Source organism: Akanthomyces muscarius, chromosome 1, assembly GCF_028009165.1.
Source record: "Akanthomyces muscarius strain Ve6 chromosome 1, whole genome shotgun sequence".
NCBI lineage: Eukaryota > Fungi > Ascomycota > Sordariomycetes > Hypocreales > Cordycipitaceae > Akanthomyces > Akanthomyces muscarius.
In genome coordinates this window covers 4,910,569-4,927,226 of record NC_079241.1, presented here as the reverse complement: position 1 = coordinate 4,927,226, position 16,658 = coordinate 4,910,569, and the positions used below count along the sequence as shown (strand labels likewise).

Genomic DNA, 16,658 nt, shown 5'->3' with positions numbered 1-16,658 from the left:
TATAGGCATCATCATGATTCAAAATGGATATTTTATAAAGCTGGAATGGCGTGTTCCACGGCCTCCCTTTGGGACTCCCACATCAACCAATCTGAGCGTGTTGTTCTGAAACCAGTTAGCATCCGGAGTAGATTGAGCATTCATTAGGAAGTGTACGTACGGCAAAAGACCCATTCCGTTTATTTTCCAGATACCCACAGCCAACGCCACGAGCTGCATAACCACGTACACAAACTTTGTCTGAAGAATCTTGCCAGAGTTGGTCTCGGTCTGGAAGCGCTCAAAGGCCTGGTTGGTGTTGGCGAGGCCCATGACGGGGTTCTTGAAGGCCATAAAGACCATCATGATGCTGAATATTTGCAGCGAGTTGCCGGACATGTACATCATGATAAAAGTCATGGGCAGAGCCTTGACGGGAGCCAGCGCGACCTCCCAAGCCTTCTTGACCTTGAGCGTGTCCATCTCGTCGTGTGTTGGGGGCTTTCGTGGCGCGATCTTGGAGTCCTTTTGCTTCTGTCATGGTCGTCGAGTTAGTACGTTTGACACCGCCGGATTACGCGATTGGTCGCTGCCAGCGTGGGATGGGAAGCGCACCTTGCTGCCACCAGAGCCAGAGAAACCGGGAGGGTCAACGATGCCGGGGGCCTTGGACTTGGCGGCCGGGGGCGACTGGAGTTGCTGAACCCATCGAGGGACGGTCGCGGTGCGTGTGGCCATGTTGGCGATGATGCGGGAGCTTAGATGTGTACAGCTTTCAATGCCACGGGATGAAGTGTGTCTATGCAAGCTCAACTCTGTCTCTCTGGCTGGCGCAGCGTGGCCCACCGGCTGTTACCTAGGTAGCTTAGCTGATCAAGTTGCGGTGCTGCTGGACGCTGGGGAGTTGGGCCAGGGCTTATCGATTACCTTGCTGTAGCGCCGCACCGTCGGTACTCCTTTTCCCTGGCTCCAACGGACAACCCTGGGCATGACGAAAGTGTCGACACTACATCTTGAAGTATCTCCAGGTTATTCAACAATACCATCGGTGCCGTAACTGCGTATCCTCCACACGAACTCCGTCAGGAGAGCGACACCGTCGACAAGAGGACTCAAAGCGGACGATTCGCCCTTCTGCCACCGTGCTTGCCCCTGCGACCCCTCCTAAAATCTGCAGCGCACCGCGCGAGCTGATTGCACTAAAAAGCGACGCCTCTTTGGTGAGGGGACCTCGACCACCTCGGAATACGCAGGCCCCGGCGACAGGCACACCACCAGCCTCTCGTCGCGTGACAACTTTTGCCGGTCGCCCAACGCCCTTTGCGCGCGCGGGGTTACAAATTCCAGTCGCCCATCATGTCCTCCAAGAAGGATGGCGCTGGCGACTCCAAGCTGTTTGCTCGAGTAAGCCTACAACAACCGCCTTGCCCTCTCTCGTCATATATCCATTGTTTGCCCAGCCCTGTCCGACTTTTGTTTGCAGCGATTCATCCCGTGTTTGCATTATCTTACTCTTCCTATCCTTTGCCTGTCACCCCTGGAGCATGTAGGCCGCTGCGCAGCGTCCTGCGCCGTCGACATACACCATGGCTTTATTTCTGTACTATAATCCGCCGGCGATGCTCCCCCAGCTAAGATCTCAACAGGGCAAAGTTGCGGAGCTCCGCCTCGAGCTCAACAGTGGAGGCAAGAAGGACAAGAACTATTCGATGAAGAAGATTGCCCTGAAGCGAATAGTTGCCAATATGACCATGAGTAACAACGACATGGTTGCGCTCTTCCCTGATGTCATTGGGTGCATGAATCTCCCGAGCCTGGAGATTAAGAAAATGTTGGTTCTTTGCAGCGAGCCGACGTACGCGCTTACTGACCAGGGCACAGGTGCTTTCTATACCTAGTCAACTATGCTCGTGTACGACCAGAAATCGCGGTAAAAGCAATTCCAGTATTGGAGCTTGTGAGTTCGCCCGACCTATACGCCGGGATTATTGGGGCTAATCTCTTCCACTCCAGGATATGGAAGACAGCAATCCATTAGTGCGCGCCCTCGCCCTACGAACCATGTCATATATACACGTGCGAGAATTTGTGGAAGCGGCTCTACCAATCGTCAAGCAGATGCTCCGCGACTCGGACCCCTACGTTCGCAAGACAGCTGCCTTTTCCGTGGCTAAATTATACGACCATGACCGAAACATGGTAGAAGCCTCGGATCTCATTGAGCGGCTCAACGCTCTGCTGCGCGATGACAACCCGACAGTGGTGGCCAGCGCGCTTGCGGCGCTTATGGATATCTGGGAGCGAAGTGACGCCATCAAGCTTACCATCGACTATAGCAATGCTTCCAAAATGGTGGCCATCCTGCCTGATTGTTCAGAGTACGTTTCCTGGTAACGTGATGATGAATTTTGCTGACATTTGCAACAGATGGGGTCAAACCTACATTTTGGAAGCCCTCATGTCGTACGTGCCGCAAGAATCCGGTGAAGCATCGCTCTTAGCTGAGCGCATTGCCCCACGACTATCACACTCCAACTCTTCTGTTGTCTTGACCTGCATCCGAGTCATCCTCTACCTTATGAACTACATTGCCGATGACAAACAAATTTCTGCTCTCTGCCGCAAACTGTCACCACCGCTGGTGACACTGCTCGCCAAGGGACCTGAGGTGCAATATCTTGCACTACGGAATGCGCTCCTCATTCTGCAGAGACGACCGGAAGTCCTCAAGAATGATATCCGAGTCTTTTTTTGCAAATACAACGACCCAATTTACGTCAAAGTTACGAAGCTAGAACTCATCTTCATGCTTGCCAATGAACAAAACATCGATGAGGTCTTGACAGAACTCCGAGAATATGCCACCGAAATCGATGTACATTTTGTACGAAAGGCTGTCCGGGCCATTGGAAAGCTGGCGATTAAAATTGAGCCTGCTGCTCCCAGGTGCATTAACCTGCTCCTCGAGCTCGTGGCCACCAAGGTCACGTATATTGTCCAGGAAGCGACAGTCGTAATTCGAAACATTTTCCGTCGATACCCCAACCAATACGAATCTATCATTAGCACACTGTGCGAGCATCTGGACTCGCTCGACGAACCAGAGGCGAAAGCAGCCATGGTATGGGTCATTGGAGAATACGCCGATCGCATTGAGAACAGTGATGCTCTGTTGGATGACTTTTTGTATGCATTTACAGAGGAGCCTGTTGAAGTGCAATTGGCTCTGCTCACAGCCACCGTGAAGCTGTTTATCCAGAGACCGACGAGAGGACAGGAGCTCGTCCCCAAGGTGCTGAAATGGGCTACGGAGGAAACGGACAACCCGGATTTGCGAGACCGCGCATACATGTACTGGCGACTACTGTCAACCGATGTCAACCTGGCGAAACAAATTGTAATGGGCGAGAAGCCTCCCATCACAGCCGAATCCGAGAAGCTCGAACCGGCAATTCTCGAGGAAATGTGTCTCAACGTTGGCACACTGGCGACAGTCTATCTCAAGCCCGTACAAACAGTATTCCGAACCGCGCGTGTACGGAAGCTGCCAGAGTCACCAGCGCTGCAAAAGCAAAACCTGCCAACGGACATTGATACGAACAAGACGATTAGCATGTTTGGCCGCGGTGGACAGCCGACGGACATCGATCTGAGGAGCCGCACCGCTGCTGGTGCGAACGGCAACCAGCAGGCCATCAACGACGCCGATGCATACTTTAACAGCGTCGCGCCACAGCAAATGGCAGCGCTGCGAATGGACGGCGGCGATGATTTGTTTGGCGGCGGTAATGTGACGGGCTACGTGGTGAATGCGCATGCACCGCAGGCCATTATGCAGCCGACGCAGGGAGCTGGCAGCAACGGCGACTTACTCATGCTTTGAAAAGGGCGGCAGAGCTTGTAACAAGACTCTGGTTAGCGGTATGCAAGTGTGCAGTGAATTTAAAAACAATTGAAGAAATGAAGGTGTGGGATCAATACTATGCTCCCATATTTATTTTGCGTAGCAATTGATGCACGAGTGGGGGTACAGCACATGGGATTGCATCGGTACCGATATCAGTAGTATGCAAATTGACTTGCACTTTTGCACACCATCAACCGCAAAAGGCGCTCCTGGTGGCTGTATAGCTTGCAGCCGGCGAGGCGAGGATCGACGTACGGGCGGTGGCTCGCACGTCACCTGGCCGCCGCCCAATCTGGCAGTAGAAGGACGAGCACTCTCCACGAACGACTCGCAGCGCCCTGGCCCCCTCCCCAGGCCGTTGCAGGTATATTTCAGCTCGTCATGTAATGGAATCGTCATTTTCAATACTGGGCTGCAGCAAGTCTGGGCGGGCGCCAAGTCGCTAGGCAAAGTCTGGGCCTGGGGAGTTTCCATGTGGCGGCCAAGCAATGCACCAAAGAGGGATTACACATGCCCAAAGGACCTACCTAGAGGCAAGTCGGGCGTTTGGAGGCGTGCTGGAGGATGCCGAGAAACTCGCCACTCCTGCTCCGGCTGCTGTGTACCCCTTTTTCTTCTCTCACAACATGGAATTAAATGACTAGTGAAGTGAGTGAGCTCGAATACCACCACAAGTTGGGCATTGACGAGTTTCATGACGGCACGACTCGGGGGCGAAGCTGCCCGCCAGAGAAGCACGGCCAGCCATGCCGCCGCCTCTACTTGGTCGAGACACTGGTGGGGAGGGATTTTCTCTAGTATTGCTGCTTTGGGTAGACCAACGGCGGAAAGGTTTCCTCAATCATGGAATCGCAGTGCAGATGCGGGTACTCGAAATCGCATCACAATCTTGCAAAACCACGCGAAATTCGACTAGAAAGTTTTCGGGTGTTACGGAAGAGGTGCTTATGGCTGCAAAGGCGATTTTTTCTCTCGGTTTCTTGCCGTGCCGTGTGTCCGGCAGCAAGCCAGGTTCATCGGCGCGCTGTAGGGGCGCTAGAAAGACTCCACCGATACAGTGTGGTGAAGCACCTGCGGTGCCGACAGCGGCCGCCGGTCTTGGGCATCACGGCGAGATAATCCGACGATTCTCGACCCGGAAAGAATACCTTTTGCACTTCTATTTTTGAATTGTGGTGTCCAGTATTAGAATTTGACTTTGTACCAAGTTGTTCAACGCACTTTTGGTATCAGGGCCACGCAACGCCGTTGGCTTTAGAGTTTGGCCCTCTGCTGATAGAATGCTTGCTGCGTATGGTATCGGGCGAAAATCTAGCCCACTTGGTTGTATGCAAGAACAATTCATCGATTTAGTATTTGAATAAAAAGCCACTCTCTACCTAGGTAGGTATTCACAAGGTCGCCCGCCGCCGCCACGTACATGTCAGGAGACCTCCGGAGAAGCGATCCAGCGCTGTAATGCAAGTAATGAGCGCTGTCTTCCAGCGGGCAAGTACCAAGTACCTTTAATACCTACCTAGGTACAGGCCGAGGAGGCCGCCTTCAGCGCTGCAGCCCAGTGGACAACAGTGGGTTCAGCGCAGGACAGCCCACCCCACTGCAAGTCAACGCCTGTCTTGCAAGTCGCCAACGCCGCTGCAGCCGAATTCTCCTCGGGGTACTTGTTGCCAGGTTTTATGAATGCCGATTTTCATCATCATCTGACCAGTTACCATTTACCTGTAGTGAGCATGTAGATCTGCTCGAATCATTGGCTACAGCCAGGCAGTTGGGCCGCTGAGCTGACTTGATTACCAGGCACTGAGAAGCCGTTTCATCAGTCGTCTTTCTGCGTCTGTTGTGCCCATGCCAGGTACCTTATTTTAGTCCTGGCCAAGGCCTGCCCGTCCCCCCATGCATCATCGACTTGCGCCGCACTGGCTCCTCCTCTCCCCCGTCTTTCCCGGCGCCTGCTTCTCCTCTACCTTACTCGCTCCGTCCATCTTGCTCTTGCATTCCCATCTTCTCGTACCTCGAATGACTGCCTCGACCGCCATCAATCTCGTCCGGGCAGTCTTCTAACCCGTCTTATCAATTATCTCCTTGGCCTTGCCCGATCACTCCCTCCCACCGATCGCCGATCCTTGATAGTATCCCACACTTGCTTTTTGGCCTAGCAAGGTGTCCGCTGTAGCCGCATTCTCCTCGTCTCCACCTCGCGTGGTCAAACCGTCCTGCGACTCTGACCTCTCGACCGGCTTGCTTTTGACATCTTCAACAAGCCCTTCCAAGGCAGACGGCGCTCAAAATTGTCTTGCTCGCCTTTCGCTCCCGACCCGACAAGCCGGACCCAGCCGTGAATGACGATCGCTGGCCTCTAATTGCAACTCAGCGTTTTGGCCCTCGCCCCTTATCCTCTATCAGACACATCTGCCACCTGCCCCAACATCGTGGACCGCCGCACCGGCCTGTCCGCCCGCCATTTCATCATGTCTGCCGCCGCCGCCGCAGAGACGACCTCGGCCAAGGCTGTCGATGCCCTCGCACCGGCTGCCGATGCCGTCGGCCCGTCGACGGACTCGGTACCTCTCGAGAGCATCCGTCGCTCTACCGAAGCCACGAGCTCGGCGCAAAACGTCGCTCCCGCCGATGGCCCAGCACCAGACGCCATCGACACCACTGAGACGCCTGGGCAGCCCTCTGCCGCTTCGGATGCCGCCGAGTTCTTTGCCGATGCACCCGAAGTGCCGGCCAAGTCACCAGATGCCATCGAAAAAAGTCCTGAGCCACCTGCAAAGGAGGCAGACGACGCCATCGGCCCTGCCCAAGAGCACATCAACTCTGGCGCTGCAGCAGAGCCCGGCGCTCCTCCTGTATGCAACATTACTCTGCTTTTGACGTCTGGCAGTCGCCACCCCTACAGAATCGATGCCAAGTATCTATCTCGAAGAAACGTGACAATGCCTGACGAGACCGAGCACGGCCATCCGGATCCCTGCAGCATCAGTATATACACCCTCAAGGAGCTAATACTGCGAGATTGGCGGAGTGACTGGGAAGCGAAGCCTGCTAGTCCCAGCAGCATCCGTCTCATTCATTTTGGAAAGCTGTTGGATGACAAGGAGCAACTCAAGAGTATGTCACAATAATCAGCAACTTCATCCACGCAGACCGACTAATTCGATGACTTGTAGGATATCAATTTAGCTCCGAGGCCCCGAACGTGGTGCACATGAGCATTCGACCCCAGGACTTGGACGAGGAAGAGACCAAGCCTGGCGGTAAAAGCCTTGGTGCTGGCAGCGGCGACGGCCAACGGTCAAGATCCGGAGGCTCGTGCTGTGTTATTCTATAAAATAGCCGCTGTTGACGGCCAAATAAGTCTACCGCTGATAAGCGGGTATCTTACCCAGCGTTGCAACAACCTCCCTATATTATACATCATATTCCGTGGACGCGTTCTTGGGAACTGCAGGACTACGGCACCATTGCCAAAGAGCACAGATGCTACAGGAGCCGCTACACATCAAAGACGGCTTCGACGACTTTCATTATCACTTTCGGGCACACCCGCATACACATATACAATCTGCGTCACTCCTTTTTACATATACATTTTGGACAATCAGTACGCCGCTTATCGTGAAGCGACCGGTAGCCTCTTTATTGGTAGGAGGACTTGGAGAATTTGGGAGTCTTGAACTTTGTATTTGGTATTTGATTGCCGTTTGTGCTTGATCCATCCCCGGCGTTGCTTTTTTACGAACCTTTCGAGGTGCTTCTACCCACTGTACATTTTCCTGTATTTTTTTGCCTAGTGCCACTTACAAGGACAGCAAGGACAACAAGGACATTGTCAGGGCTGTTGGCGTAGCGAGGTACATACGTTCATCATGGTGTGTTTCTGGCAGGATTATGCCTAGCCGGCCTGCGCCCAGCCTGTTACATAGTTACCCTAACATCAGCGACGAAGAGAAGCGTTGGTCCTAGACCAATCGTTACTATTACTATTCCCAGAGACATGCTTTTCTTGTGATGTCACTAGTTTTTGTCATTGTGGCAACGAATAGTAGTTTGTTGTACATGAAATCTTTAGCCGAAGCCCGCTGCCATGGCCAGACCCATTCTCTTTCCTGTTCCCATTTCGCACAACATCTCTTAGTCCCCATTTCTCCCCTTAGACCTTGCACTTCTTCTCCATTTCCTCGTGGAAGCCAGCGACGCCTCTCGACTCGTCGCCGGTGTAGACGTCCTCCCAGGTGATGGTGTCCTCGCGCCCGCGCAGGATGTCCTCGTGGATGCTGGGCAGTCCGGTGCCGAGGACCATGGGCCGCCACTGGCCGTCGCGGACAATCTTGAGCTCCATGCCGCGGCGGATGGGCTCGCCCATGCCAAAGGTGCGCTTGAGCGACTCCATGCGGACAGCCTCCTGCGTGGCCTCCCAGTTCTTGAGGCGGGCCTCGAGGGGGTGGGCCGACGTAACGCGCGTCGTCTGCGCGTCGTAGGCGGACGGGCCGACGCCGTAGCGCAGCGTGTCGTGGAGGCCGGGCGCGGAGGGCGCGGAGGTCGAGGCCTGCTGCGAGGCGCCGCCGGTGTGAGAGTAGCTGCTGGCAGCCTGGCTGCTGGGGACGAAGCGCATCGACTGTCGAAAGGTTAGCGCGCCGAAAGAGAGAGAGATGGTTGCGAGTGCGTGTGCGGTGTGTTGAAGGGAGTAGGTGGATGGGCGGCGGCTTGATGACGATGATGTTCGAGAGGAGCGAGGCATCGCGGGGCGGACATTGTACGGCTTACCATTGTGACGGAGCGCTGGGTGTTGTGTGATTATATAGAGTTGGTTGTATTCGTTGCCGTGTTTGGTATGGTAGAGGATGTCGATTGTATCGTGATGGGGTGGGACAGAGAATGGAGGGCGCAGAGGTTGATGATGGATGATGAAGCTCACGTTTGCCTGCGCCGATGGAGGAGCTTGCGAGGATCTGGCAGGCTGCCAGCCAGCTTCGCGTTCCCAAGAGGAACTGGCCAATGGCGGGTCGGCGTTGGACAATTGCGGACCCACATGTGTGGAAAGTTGGAGAGATGCCTGCTGGTGTTCTTCAAAGCGACACTGATTTCAAAAGAAACAGGATAACAATATTAAATCAAAGCGAACAACAACAACTTGAAGCAGGCTTGCTATCGAACAAAAAAAAAAAGGCGTTGCTGACTGCGCCTGCCATTGTTTTGCATGCCCGTCGCCTGTTGTCATGTTGGGAACAAGATGAGGGCTACTCACTCACCTGGAGAGCTGAGACGCCAAGTCGCTTGTACAACAATTTTAGCGGCACGAAATGCGCAAGCGAATCCGAAATATTTTTGCAATTCAGTTCGTGACTGACGGCACAATGCAACGCTGACGACGCAAGGAGAAACTCTGATAACGGGTGGACGCTGCTGCTGTTGGATGGCGGCTAACAGAGGGCTACCGAAGTAGTGCCTCCAACACTCTGACGGGCTGCGGGAGCAGCATGTTACAGCGGATGCGTCCCGGGCACCCAATTGGCCCGCACGCTAGCCTGATGGCATTTGCGCAAATTGTTCAGGTAGTATTCTGGAACCAGGCTGCCAAAAGGACCTTGGTTGAACAGCGGCGCACCGACTGATGGGCGAGCCAACGTCGAATATCCGCGATGCAAGAGTTGGGCGAAAATGGTACTGTATATACTCATTCTTACCCTCTCCAACGAAAGGAAGATTGGGATGGGGGATTTGTGCCTTGGCCATTAAAAAACACTATTTTAAATGACCCTGACGGGCTATCGATTCCTGTTGGTAGCAATCGGGCTGTACTACCCATTGATAGCGTGTGCTCCGCCAGTGGGGTTGCGCCGAGTACTGGGTATCGTGCCGTCCCAGCAGCGCCGTATACAGTATAACCCCCGGCCCAAGGGTCCCTCCTCCGCCCAACCTGCGTGTTAGTCGTGCATGTCAAAACCCCTCCGATCCTTCAGCCAACATTATCCCATTTCCCACCCTGCAGACTCGATTTTTCTGCTAATCTGGTGCGTTAACTTTTCGTTCGACTCTTGCGATATCCCAAACAAGAAAAAAAAAAAGTCAAATCCATCGCTCGACACATGTCACGAGCCACCAACTCGGAGCGCAGCCCGTTGCTGCGCATCCAGAGCCGCCAGAGCGACGCGCCCTCGGTTTCCGTCGCCGACGTGGCCCCGAGCACCTTCCAGGTCACAGCTGTGTGTATGATGCTCGTGGTCACGCACCAGGTTGCGTCGCTGCTGGCCGCGCTCGCTGCTGCCGACCTGAACCAGGCGGCCGTCTGCCGCAGTCTCGACGGCCACGTCCCCGATCCAACCAACGACGAGCGCTGCAGCGACCCTACGCTGTTCTCGGAGCTCGCCAGCCTTTTGGGCGTCGAGGCGGTACTGGCGACGGCAATGTCAATTCTAGCGCCCATTCCCATTGGTGTGGCCGCGGATCGATACGGCCGTCGACCGTTTCTCGTCCTGGCGCTTGTTGGTAGCGCGCTCAATGTTGGCTCTCGACTTTTAATCTGTTTGTTTGCCCTCGTTTTGTTTCGTGGTGAACATGAATAGCACCTAACGGAAAATATCAAAGATGGATTCCCGCAGGTCTTTCCGCTCAGACTCATCTGGCTCTCGGCCTCATTCGAGCTCTTTACTGGCGGAAGCTCTGCCTTTTTTGCCATCATCTACACCATCCTTACGGATGTGACTTCGAAAGCGCAACGGTGATTTCGCCAATACTCTTCATGACTGATATGCTAGCACTGACACCTTTGATACAGCTCGACAAGCTTTTTCTACCTGGCGGCAGCCAGCGTACTCGCCACTCAGATCGGCCTTAAACTGATGGGCCTTATTCGCGACAAGCTTGGGCCCTGGGCTGCGTTGTTCACTGCCTTTGGCTTCTTTGTTTTCGCAATTCTGTGCGCCTTTTGCATACCCGAAACGATTTATCTGAACAAAACAGTATATTACGACGAAGCCATCGAAGAAGAACCCTTTACCCAAACCATGGTGGAAAAGATCCGCGCCGTCATACCTGCCGTGTACAAGCAGGTTACTACATCCATGGCCGCCCTTTTCTGCCGCAACAAGACAATTGCCATTCTCTTACTGACAGTACTTGTGATGGAGCTCAAGGCGCACTCCATGGCTATGCTACCCTCGTACATTGACTATCGCTACAGACTGGCTACTGGCAAAGTATGCTGTCCTAACATGACCACCACGAGACCAACCATTTGAGCGAACTGACCATATAACTTTAGATCATCTCAACCCACGCTGTCGAAAACCTGTCCAATTTTCTCCTCAATGCGCTTCTATTACCTCTGGCGGCACACGCCCTGCTGCACTTCAAATTTTCTGGCCTGCGCAAGGACACGGCTTTTGCTCGTTGGGGTGTTGTGGCCGCTGCCATCGGTCTCCTTGGGATTGGACTGGCTCCGAGGATGGGAGCTTTGCTGGCAGGTCTGATTGTATACGCCTTGATCTCCGCCTACTATGGCGGCATACTGGGTCTCTTATCGCAGCTGACCACAGAGGACCATGTGGCGACCATGTTTGCGACGACCAGAGTCCTGGCGACATTAGGAAGCTTACTGAGTCAACCTATTTTCTACATTCTGTTCTTGTCCGGTCCGAATTGTGCAAAGGCGTGGTGCGGGCTGCCGTATATTGTGGTTGGATGCACTTATATATTGGTGGCCGTTGTCGTATTTGCGGTGACGTCTGGCACAGCGCGAGAAGAAGACTACAGTGAACGAGACTAGCGGCATGCACATTTTGTTCAACATTTCATTTAAAATTAAATCACACACGTGCGGTCACGGCTTCAACATTTTAATTCAACGAAAAGCCCATTTGACAATGTGCCCTGCTGTATTATAGCGTGCGCTGCGACAGCTAAGCCTACTGTTGAGCCGCACAGCACCGAAGCTAGGTACAAGGCCGATACCGCGACTGAGTCAACCCACACTTCCCTGCCAACTTACCACGAAGCACCATCTCAACCACACACTTACACTTACACGACCTCTTTTTCACAGCGCATCAATCCGGATGCTCCCAATTGACTCGCCATGAAGCCCTCCTCCTCGGGGCTGCCCATTATCCGCATTGCGAAGGGCACTTTCTACCGTCGCCACCCAAACGCGCTATCGGAGCACCCCAACCCGTCACTCTTTGGTGACATCACCTTTGAGCTGCCCTCGAGCACCGCCAAGCCGCAGCACTGGTGCATCGTCGGCTCTTCCCTCTCCGGCAAGACGACGCTGCTGCAGGCCCTCCGCGGACGCTTCATATGCGACCCGCCGACTGCGCGGTCCTACCCGTACCTGGCCTCGGACGCCGTCTCGACGCGTCTCAGGAGCCCCGTCCGGGCCATCCAGTACGTTGGCTTCGATGCCGATCAGGCAGGCCTCGCCGGGTCCTCGTCCGTCACCACCTCTGCGTTCCTCTCTGCCCGGTATGAGTCGCATCGTGAAATTACCGACTTTTCGCTGCGTGACTTTTTGCTCGGCAACACGGAGCTCAACCCGCTAGAGACGTCGCTGGATGGCCAGGACGGGACCATCTCCCCGGCGCTGCTGGATCGCGTGGTCACGGATCTGAAGCTGCATCACCTGCTAGATCTTCCGGTGACGTTTCTCAGCAACGGACAAGGGAGACGCGCACGTATTGCGAGGGCTCTGCTCACGCAGCCGGAGGTGCTGTTGCTCGACGAGCCATTCATGGGCCTTGATCCGCCGACAGTGTCGGGTCTGAGCCCGCTGCTGCAATCCCTCTCTGAAAAGGCAAGCCCGCGATTGATACTCAGTGCCAGGCCGCAGGACCCCTTGCCCGAGTGGGTGACTCACCTGATCTACCTACGCAGCGACTGCCAGATTGGATCCATGGGCCCAAAAGATGTCGTGCTTGATGGGCTGCGGAAATATGTCCAGGGTGTGCAGACCGGCACGTTGGCCGAAGACAAGAAGATGCCACTGCATACCTTGGCCGAGGTTGGCAAAGTCCTTTCGTCCACTGGCCCCTCCTCCACAGCGAACAGCAAGGATGCTACGATACAGCCGTCGACCTCTACAACAGAGCCTCTCGTGGAAATGGATGGCTGCAAAATCAGTTACAAGGACAAGGTCGTGCTGGGAAACTGGTCGCAGCAGATTAATGGTCAAGAAAAGCCGGGCCTCATCTGGACTGTCCGCCGCGGTGAGCGCTGGGGTGTTTTTGGCCCCAACGGCTCTGGCAAGACTACCATTGTGTCCATGCTCAGCTCCGATCACCCCCAGTCATACTCACAACCGGTCAAGCTCTTTGGGAGATCGCGCATCCCCGAGCCCGGCGCCGGACAGAGACCGCTCACCTTTTGGGACATTCAGGCACGCGTTGGACACTCGAGCCCCGAGGTGCATCAGCACATGCCTCGTGGGCACTCCATCCGGGCGATTGTCGAGAATGCATGGGCGCTGACCTTTGGCACAAAAGCTAAGCTGGATGAGACCTCTAAAAAGAAAGTTGATGCTGCGCTGCGCTGGTTTGCGCCCGAGCTGCGGCCTGTCAGCAGTGCCAGCAGCACGGCTGACCAAGTCGACGACTTGAGATGGGCAGATGATTACATGTTTGGTGAAACGTCATTTAGCGCGCAAAGAGTGGCACTCTTTATCCGGTCCATGATCAAGGGCACAGACATTGTCGTCCTGGATGAGGCGTTTAGCGGCATGGACGATGCCGTCCGCGACAAGTGCAGCTTATTTCTCACTGCGGGTGAGAGCAAGACCATCGTCGACAGAGGAATTGTTGATAGCGAGCTCGCAAAGGCTGGCAACGTCGTCGTGAGCGGTTTGACGGACCAGCAGGCGCTCATCTGCATTGCGCACATCAAAGAAGAAGTGCCCGACTGCGTGCGCGAATGGATCTGCCTGCCCGAGGCCAACACCGGCCTTCCGGCGCGATTCGGTCGGCTTGATGGCCCCCTGAGAAACAACGACGGCCGATGGCAGTCGATTTGGGGCTTCGCTTCTGAATAGAGGTAAATATTGTTCTGTTGCTATATACCATGATCTGAATAGAAAGAAGAGCAACAACCAAGGGAGTTCATCTGCGTCAAGCTGACGCCCAAGCACCGGCATTCATTTCTGAGTTGCTAAATGCGAAATCATTCTATTTTTCCTTGTGACTCTCATCACCATGATCATTTGAAATTACACGCAAAAGAAGGTTATTTACATCAATTTTCCACAGCTCACCGCCAAGATCCCCGAACCCAGCCTACTCGCTGGCTTAGACGGCACCGCTAATGACAAAGCTAGCGTCGTCGTTGAACGACTTCTTGCTGTCAAACTTGTATTTGCCGCCGGGGTACGAGATGTGCATGCGGGCGTCATAGTGGCGCCAGTAGCGCGCGGCCTGGCTCCAGGAGCGGACGGTGGCGCCCTGGCCGTTGACGCCGGCCTGGATGCAGAACGTGGCGTCCTCGGAGAAGAGCTTGGAGCCGTCGTTCTTGTTGACGACGAGGCCGTTGGCGTAGTGGCGGATGAAGCTGCCGGGCCGCTCGGCGCTCTCAAACGAATAGCAGTCGCGGCTGCCGAGGCCCTGGCGGACAACCCAGCGCGCGCGCCGCTTCTGTCCGTCGTCGTTGGCAAAGTCGATGCCGACGTCGTCCGAGTTGGCGGCGCGCGATACGTAGCGCGTCGTGCAGCACGAGGTGGTGGCGCGGAAGGAGACGGTCGAGCCGACCTTGACGGCCGGGCCGCTGTTGCGGCTCCCCGGGGCGTAGCGCTGGCGCGCAATGTCGGCCTGCACCTGGTCCTCGACGTCGCTGCGCGGGTAGCCCGACGTCATGACGCCCTCGTAAAAGGTGCCCTGCGAGGTGTGGCTGTTGTCGCCGCCGATGCCGAGCACGATGGAGCCTTCCTTGGACATGGGGTCGTAGGCGCCGCGCTTGTTGGCGGGCGGGCGGCCGCCGTCGTAGATGGTGCGCAGGCTGCCGCCGGTGGCGTCGCCGCCGCGGATGGCCCAGTGGTGCGGCTCGCCGCGGAGCGTGGCCGTGACGAAGCGGTGCTTCATCTCCTTGCCGGCGGGCCGCTCGTTGACGTGCTGCGTCAGGAAGAGACCGTTTTCCATCTCGGCCATGATCCACGGGCCGGAGCCGGCGGGCCCGCCCGTGTTGCCGAAGAAGAGGGCCTCCATGTGGCCGTTGCCCGTGTCCGTCAGGCTCGTTTCGGCGTTGCCGTAGTCGAAGCAACAGTGGTTGTTGTAGTGCGTGCCGTCGACGACGGCGTACATGCCTTCGGGCTCGTCCCCGCGGGCCGTGCCGTTGCCGTGCGCGCTGCGGTAGCCTGTGCCCGGCGGCACAAAGATGCCGTACGCCTTTTGCCCGTTGAGGGTGACGGGGGCGCCCATGGCGCCGGCCTCCCAGTCCGCGTCGCCTGTGTCTTCGCCCTTCATGTAGTCAGGGCCGCCGATCGCCTTGGTGGCATCGTTGCCGTGGCCGGACTGGTCGTAGATGGTGGCAATGGTGCAGACGGCCTGGGAGCAGAACCGGTCTTGCTCCTCGGCGTTGGCAACGCCGCCGGCGGACCGCGGGTGGATACTGTGCACCTGGCCGTCCGTGTTGCGTCTCACCGAGTACAGAGGGCCGGCGTACGAGTCGTAGAGGGCACGGGTAGTGCTGTGCGCGGCGACGCAAGGCGTGCCGCCGCGGGCGTAGATGTCGCACGGCGCGGCATTGGCGAGGGTGCCGGCAGCAGCAGCGAGGCTGATGGCACAAAGAGAAGATCTATACCGAGAAGGCATGGTTGCAAACAAGCCACCGGAGACTTATACAGACTGCGCTTACTTGGCTGGCACTTTGCCAAGAAGCAGCGGCGCACCGCTGTTCTTTATATACACGTTCCATCGCGGCATTATGGGAGCCTTGTAGCGCACGGCCGACTTTTATTGTCCATCCCGGAGCGTAAGCTTCGCAGGAAGCGGTCTCGGCTTTCAGCCCACATCGGATAATCGGTGGAATCAAGGCTAATGCACAGCCTAGTTGACATGTCGCCGAGGGCACCGGTGCTGCAGAAGCCTGCCTACAGAGCACCTGAAGCTGAGGGATCTAGTGAGGGGTATTATGAAGAGCGGCATTGCTCAAGTAATAGGTTGACGTGTCGAGATCCTTCGCGCCGGTTCATGGTCGTAAGTGGTGCGGCCCGTCCACCTAATAAAGAGTCTACACGCCGAACGCCGCTGAGCTACTAGAAGCTAGCTAGGCGAATTGCGGTGTGGTGCATTCGGTACTTGTTTGTGCATATGCAAGGAGTTGGATCTTGATCAGAAAGAGGTTAAAAGAGAATGACCAAGCCGAGGGCATTGCCTGAGTTAGGCAATTTAGAGAAGGAGGACTGGTTATAGATTGGGTCTAATGGCACAGCAATGGCCGCTCGCTGCAACGTGGTCAAGAGAAGGAATTTAAAAAAAATGAATAAATAAAATGAAATTAGACCTGCACAAAGAAACACAGTAATACAGGGAAAAAGTAGCCGAAGAGCAGAGGTTTCGTGATTAGCATGTCGATCTTCCAGCGATTTTTCAAGGAAAACTCGATTCAAACACGAGGCAGACTCTGAGCTCCGCGTTACGCTGTCCCATAGAAGGGCCTATTGGAAAAGGCAAAGACAGTCATAATATTAAGCAGGCATGTATAACAATGCAACGGTCTAACCACAGGCCACTCTGGAGTGCTGCCCTCCTCCCGGGTCTCCCAAAGATGGAGGTGACCGGAACACTGCCGG

The 16,658-nt window shown here is 55.5% G+C and overlaps 8 protein-coding genes across 8 annotated transcripts; 4 read left to right on the top strand and 4 right to left on the bottom strand.

The window, feature by feature from the left end:
• Nucleotides 1-32: 32 nt before the first annotated feature.
• LMH87_006664 (uncharacterized protein) lies at nucleotides 33-717 on the bottom strand (the record flags this gene model as incomplete). Its single annotated transcript, XM_056204589.1, has 3 exons — nucleotides 33-105; nucleotides 161-513; nucleotides 595-717. The coding sequence occupies 3 exons, from the start codon at nucleotides 715-717 to the stop codon at nucleotides 33-35; spliced, it is 549 nt and encodes a 182-aa protein (XP_056059930.1).
• Nucleotides 718-1,335: 618 nt separating this feature from the next.
• On the top strand, nucleotides 1,336-3,862 carry LMH87_006663 (uncharacterized protein; the record flags this gene model as incomplete). Its single annotated transcript, XM_056204588.1, has 5 exons — nucleotides 1,336-1,383; nucleotides 1,626-1,810; nucleotides 1,861-1,936; nucleotides 1,993-2,357; nucleotides 2,407-3,862. 5 exons carry the CDS (start codon nucleotides 1,336-1,338, stop codon nucleotides 3,860-3,862), a joined length of 2,130 nt encoding a protein of 709 aa, XP_056059929.1.
• A 1,037-nt stretch (nucleotides 3,863-4,899) lies between these two features.
• Nucleotides 4,900-5,231, bottom strand: LMH87_006662 (uncharacterized protein; the record flags this gene model as incomplete). The annotated part of the gene is made up of 2 exons (XM_056204587.1): nucleotides 4,900-5,045; nucleotides 5,108-5,231. The coding sequence occupies 2 exons, from the start codon at nucleotides 5,229-5,231 to the stop codon at nucleotides 4,900-4,902; spliced, it is 270 nt and encodes an 89-aa protein (XP_056059928.1).
• A 1,123-nt stretch (nucleotides 5,232-6,354) lies between these two features.
• LMH87_006661 (uncharacterized protein) lies at nucleotides 6,355-7,220 on the top strand (the record flags this gene model as incomplete). Its single annotated transcript, XM_056204586.1, has 2 exons — nucleotides 6,355-7,000; nucleotides 7,060-7,220. 2 exons carry the CDS (start codon nucleotides 6,355-6,357, stop codon nucleotides 7,218-7,220), a joined length of 807 nt encoding a protein of 268 aa, XP_056059927.1.
• Nucleotides 7,221-8,042: 822 nt separating this feature from the next.
• LMH87_006660 (uncharacterized protein) lies at nucleotides 8,043-8,659 on the bottom strand (the record flags this gene model as incomplete). The annotated part of the gene is made up of 2 exons (XM_056204582.1): nucleotides 8,043-8,507; nucleotides 8,657-8,659. The coding sequence occupies 2 exons, from the start codon at nucleotides 8,657-8,659 to the stop codon at nucleotides 8,043-8,045; spliced, it is 468 nt and encodes a 155-aa protein (XP_056059926.1).
• A 1,319-nt stretch (nucleotides 8,660-9,978) lies between these two features.
• On the top strand, nucleotides 9,979-11,657 carry LMH87_006659 (uncharacterized protein; the record flags this gene model as incomplete). The annotated part of the gene is made up of 4 exons (XM_056204581.1): nucleotides 9,979-10,414; nucleotides 10,478-10,610; nucleotides 10,668-11,088; nucleotides 11,154-11,657. The coding sequence occupies 4 exons, from the start codon at nucleotides 9,979-9,981 to the stop codon at nucleotides 11,655-11,657; spliced, it is 1,494 nt and encodes a 497-aa protein (XP_056059925.1).
• Nucleotides 11,658-11,966: 309 nt separating this feature from the next.
• LMH87_006658 (uncharacterized protein) lies at nucleotides 11,967-13,910 on the top strand (the record flags this gene model as incomplete). The annotated part of the gene is made up of 1 exon (XM_056204580.1): nucleotides 11,967-13,910. One exon carries the CDS (start codon nucleotides 11,967-11,969, stop codon nucleotides 13,908-13,910), a length of 1,944 nt encoding a protein of 647 aa, XP_056059924.1.
• A 253-nt stretch (nucleotides 13,911-14,163) lies between these two features.
• Nucleotides 14,164-15,678, bottom strand: LMH87_006657 (uncharacterized protein; the record flags this gene model as incomplete). Its single annotated transcript, XM_056204579.1, has 1 exon — nucleotides 14,164-15,678. The coding sequence occupies one exon, from the start codon at nucleotides 15,676-15,678 to the stop codon at nucleotides 14,164-14,166; it is 1,515 nt and encodes a 504-aa protein (XP_056059923.1).
• Nucleotides 15,679-16,658: the final 980 nt, after the last annotated feature.